Raw genomic sequence first — 5,614 nt, forward strand, 5'->3', positions numbered from 1 at the left:
GAGTGGAATTGGCATTGACCCGGTGCAATTCCATCTAATCAAATTCCAAGCTTTTCCATTCTTACCAAACATTGAGTGGAATTGGCACGGGATCGAATGCAATTCCATCCCACCTAATCCCATTTAATACCATGCGCCAAACGCCCCCTAAGAAAAACTAATGGTGATTCGATTTCAATGTAAGCACGGGATGCGGATTGAACGACCACCGTTGAAACATTCTAGCCACAGAATTTTCGTATCAGGCTAAAATTTTGAACTGATTTCAGTTCATCCCAGTGGTAATGACCTTATAAACGGTTTGGATGGCATATAAACCTCAAGGTGGACCCCAGGAAGGTTTCAACGGTAGGAACACTTTTTACTCTCCTATGGCTTCCTTGAGTCTTGGATCCAACTCATTTTTCGTATCGAATCCTTGATTGATCTGGAAAAACAGATGGACGGGGTGGATTTCTCACAAACATCACAGTGGAGCCCACCTAGCTTCCCAGTGGTAATGTGCGTCCGTACATATGTGTCAATATAAGATAAGTACGAATTTCCGACACGTGAAATCTACAAAATGCGAATTGCCAAATGAGCTTCTCTGATATTACGCACTTGAGTCTCTTTCCACGTGTGAGTGAGTGTACTTACAAGATCGACGGACGATTGAAATTCGAATTTCTCTGTTGGTCTCTCAACTCAAGAAAGGAAGCGAAAGACGGTCCCACCTTTTCTCGTTTCATCTTCACCCTCGGGCAGACAGAGAGAAAGAGAAACGGAGAGAGATATGCTTTCTGTAATGCTGGTGCGTTCTCTCGTCTTGGGAGAAAACATCAACGATCCTCTCCTTCTAAATCGAATTGCCCATCATCATCATCATCATCATCATCATACCCATGATGTTGATGATGATGATCATGGTCATGACCATCATCATCATAGGGCATGTCTCTTCTTCATACCCACCCATGAAATCATCCATGACACATACAAGCTAGCCACCATAGCTAGAGACATGGGCATGGACTTCACCCCAAACGCTTCCCTCACCAACATCCTCTTCTCATGGCCATCATCATCATCATCTCCCATCACCATCATCCCTCTCCCATTCCCATCTCTCTCCTCTGCTTCCATCTCCCACCTCCGTCGCTTCACCCGTATCTCCAAAGGCCTTTTCAAGCTCGTTTCTTGCGATCCCACCGCGACGAATCATCACAACCGTTCATCTTCTCCTCCTCATCCTCTCTCCCTCTTTTCCCGCCTCAACGGAGAGAGAGTCGACGACATGGAAGCCTTCTTCCGTATACTCGCGGGGAACGGCTGGACTCTCTTCAAGACTAAAATCGACGGTGGGGATTTGTTTGTGTTCCGGAAGATGGATCCAGATCGACTGAGAGTTCGGTGGTCTAAGGGACTTGGGAACGTTGGTAAGTCCCCTTCTCGTGGGGACTGTCGTAGGGTGAGAGAGGTGAGGTTGCCTCCTTTGGATTTTCGCCACGTGTCGCTGCGGATCTTGCATTACATCCTTCTAATGACGGACGGGCTCTTCTATCTCGCATAACTGAACGGCCTTGATTACGACGATGACGATAATAAGAGCCTGCCGCGACTCCGGATCTAGCGTGTGCCGCTGACCTATGATTTCAACCGTCCATATTGTCGCTATTACCATGAATAAGACATTTCCCATCATCCTAGCCTTCCATTCGTAGAGTTGAATGACAGCCATTGAAAATTTTCTTTCCATTGTTCTAAATTCAGCTGCAGATGGCGATGACCACAATATGGACGGTTCTGATCATTTGACCACTCAACATGTGGCGGCAGCGGCACGTAGGCAAAACGAACTTGGTGGGCTGTTCCTTTCTTGTAAAGAAAGGTTTTTCCGATTCTGAAAAAAATAAGTTTTTAATTTTTATATAGAGAAATAATGCGGTGAATCTGACTGTTGGTTACCTGTTAATATTTGATCCGACGGCTGGGTGGGTTTCTTTGTATGTCCACGAAGGACGTGGTTCTTGCAGCACTCACTGACGTCTCAAAAAGAAAGATGGCCACGTGCGCCTGTCGTATGAGCACTACTGTAAAAGCCCATTATTCTCTATGGAAAATGAAAGGGACGCGGATTGCGTACTGACAGTGCTACGTGGTTCCATCGTGATATATATATAACAGTGCTATGTGGGTCCATCGTGATATATATATATATATATATATATGTGTGTGTGTGTGTGTGTGTGTGTGTGAGACTCTTACCTACGCTATCCATATATATTTTCAGACTATTTCATTGCATAAGACAAAAAATGAGGCAGATACAAATCTCATGTGGACCACACAATAGGAAAAACCAAAAGAGGGGTGATTGAACACTCACCATTAAAAACTTCTTAAGGGCTACAAAAGTTTTATATTAAGCTTATATTTGTATTTTCACTCTACTCTGGTGTGGGCGACTTGATAATTAACAGGTCGGATGAAAAATAAATATTACAGTGAGCCCTACGAAGGTTTTAATAGTGGGCATTCAATATACACTGTTTTCTTGTGGTGTGGTCCACTGGACATTTTAATATTCCCGTTTTTCTTATTATGTTTTATAATGATCTGAAAAAATAGATGAATGGCTTGGATAAAACACACATACACCATGCAGGGCTCACAGAGCATTGTCATTAGCCACCCGGCTACTGACGACTGTCAGTACGCAATCCGCGCCCATGGTTTTGGCCTGACTGCTGAGCGCGGCTTGGCTGGTTACCCCAACACCAGCCAGATAGTGTCAAATCTCTGTAGGCCCACCTTGATGTATGTGGTTCATCGATGCTGCTATTCTATTTTTGCGAGCTCATACTAGAGCAGGAGTGTAGAAAATGGGAAGCGGATTGCATGGTAACTCAGGACGACAAGCGTAGTTAGTAAACTCTGTGGGGTCCACTGAGATTTATATATTTTATCTATTCCTTTCATACATTTTACCAGATAATTTTAGGGACCGAGTCTAAAAATGAAGCATATCCAAGCTCAAATGGACCACATCACGGGAAACAGTGTGAATTGAACGTCTGTCTACCGTTGAAAGTTTCTTGAGGGCCACAGAAGTTTTGGATCAATGGTATATTTGTGTTTTCCCTTTCATCCATCTTTTCGTGATCTTATGAACAGGTTTGATGACAAATAAACATTATTGTCTAGCCTAGAAAGGTTTCAACGGTGGAAATCATTATTCCCACTGTTTCCTGTGGTATGATGTACTTGAGATTTGGATATGCTTCAATATTGGGCTCAACCCCTTAAAAGAGCTGAAAAAACGGATGGACGGCGTGGATAAACCACGTACATTCATGGTGGGCCCAACTGAGTAACTCAGTACGCAATCCGATATCCGGAAAAGGATCCTTGGTGGGACCCATTAAAGAACACAAGTGCCCGGGCTGGCCTGACTCTCACGAACGAGTGAGAGATCTAGGATGTTGATCCAGTGGGCCTCACATGAGTTGAGGCCCGAATGTAGCTCGGGTCTCTGATTGTTCAAGGCCCAGATCCGGGGATAAGATTACAATGCTTGGAAAGATCGAGCTCGGTCACGGCCTGGCCAATCCAGCCACCGACAGCCATTGGGATTTTGAATAACTTAAGCCCGTAACCAGATGATTAGTTATTAGGCCTGAAAGAATCTTGGCCCATCCCAAAACCCTATCAAGGATGGTCGATGATCTGTCCTTTCAAAACAGGTGGTCTTCGTGGTGGGGCCCACCTTATACATGGCCGTATGTCCTACACGAGAAACTTCGCGGAAACGATGTGCCTGCACAGCACATATGGCCCACTTGCAAGAACCCCGTTTTGCTAGTGACCCCATCACTAGCCGGCTAGCTGGTGTCAATGCTCTGTGAGCTTCACAACGATGTATGTCTTTAATTCACGCCGTCCATCCATTTTTCCAGCTCATTTTAGGGCATGAGCCCAAAAATGAGGCAGATTCAAATCCCAGGTGGACCACACCACAGTAAACAGTGGGGATTGAATGCTTAACGTTGAACAATTTTTTGGGGCCACAGGAGTTTTGGATTAAGCTGATATTTTTGTTTTCCCTTCATCCAGATTTGTTGTGACCTTATCAATGCATTGCATTTCAAATAAACATTACAGTGGGCATAGGAAGTTTTTAATAGAGGACGTTCAATCAAAACTGTTTTCCTGTGGCGTGGTTCACCTGTGTTGTGAATCTGCCTCATTTTTTGAATCATTCCCTTAAATAAGATGGAAAAATGGATGAGCGGCATGGATAAAACACATACATCATGTTGGGGCCCACAGAGCTTTGACACCAGTTAGCTAGCTGATGTTGGGGTCACTAGCCAAACAGCATCCCACTTGCAACTGTGCTGGAGAGAGGTGACATTAGGGCTACAACTTGGGTTGGGCTCAACACAAACCTGACTAACCCAATCCGAGCTTTAGATTAGTTGGGCTCGGGCTAAAAAATTTCCAACCCAAAACCAGGTTGGGTTGAGGGCGTGGACAACCCAATCCAGGCTAAAATCAACCTTATATCCGATACACGTAGATGTAAGTTAGGCCTAATATTTCACGATACAAAACCATGGTCTACATGAAAAGAAGAGCTCATGGCTCGAACCATTCATGCCATGGGCTCTATATGCTATGCAAGGTTTATGATTGGAATTGTCCACGCACACGGATGGTTTCACACGTGGATATTTCACATGTGGCCCACCAGATGGGTGTGCTAGCCTGACTTTTTTGTGCTAAGATCATCTTGAGGGTGTGGCCCACTTATGCACGCCCAGCCGTGTTTAGAGGTATGTGTGGCTAGCATCGCTCTACAATCGTATTTGGACAATGGTTTGATATTAAGAGGGGCTGGAGGCAAAGCAAGATCTTAGCCATTCATCAGGTGGGACCCGCAGTGAACATGACCTTGACCCAAAAATAAGGGCAGTCAGCCCATCAGTTCCGGCATAAGTTTAGAAGAGAAAAAGATGGTAATTGACTAACGATCCGTATTCGATGTATACACGTGCCAATCTCCGGATTCAAAACAGTGCAACTAGGCAGGAGCTAGGTTGGTTTTTTTTTTTTTTTTTCAATGGGGGCTTGTGTGGGGCCCACCCATGATCCGTACGTGGAATCCAAACCGTGCATCTGGTGGGTGACCTTGTTTGGAATCGCTGCGGTTTAGTTGTGTAACTTCAGCCTGATGGGGTGCAGCTGATGACTAGCTTGGACATCACTGTGGACCCCACAAATAGTGAGTGAGAATGCACAGCAGCAGTTCGAAATAACAGCCATAGATGGGATGGATAAGATCTAGTACCCTAAATTAATTTTGGGGCCCATCATATAAAGGTTAAATCAACACAATTCCACACTCGCATAAAACACATGCATCATAACAGTAGGTACATAATTATAATGCAATTAGTACAGCACTTTCATGCAAATAAATATAATCATGTAAGTCCACATCCAACTTGAATTACATTTTGTTAGTATATGCCCCAAAACATACACATCAACCATTAGAAGAGAGAGAGAGAGAGAGAGAGAGAGAGAGAGAGAGAGAGAGAGAGAGAGAGAGAGAGAGAGAAGAAAAGAA

General features: G+C 44.4%; 1 protein-coding gene across 1 annotated transcript; it reads left to right on the forward strand.

Moving 5' to 3' along the window:
- Positions 1–661: 661 nt before the first annotated feature.
- LOC131247201 (uncharacterized) lies at positions 662–2,123 on the forward strand. Its single transcript, XM_058247623.1, has one exon. The coding sequence runs from the start codon at positions 776–778 to the stop codon at positions 1,550–1,552; it is 777 nt and encodes a 258-aa protein (XP_058103606.1). The 5' UTR covers positions 662–775; the 3' UTR covers positions 1,553–2,123.
- Positions 2,124–5,614: the final 3,491 nt, after the last annotated feature.

This window comes from Magnolia sinica, chromosome 5 (genome assembly GCF_029962835.1).
Source record: "Magnolia sinica isolate HGM2019 chromosome 5, MsV1, whole genome shotgun sequence".
NCBI classification, from domain to species: Eukaryota; Viridiplantae; Streptophyta; class Magnoliopsida; order Magnoliales; family Magnoliaceae; genus Magnolia; species Magnolia sinica.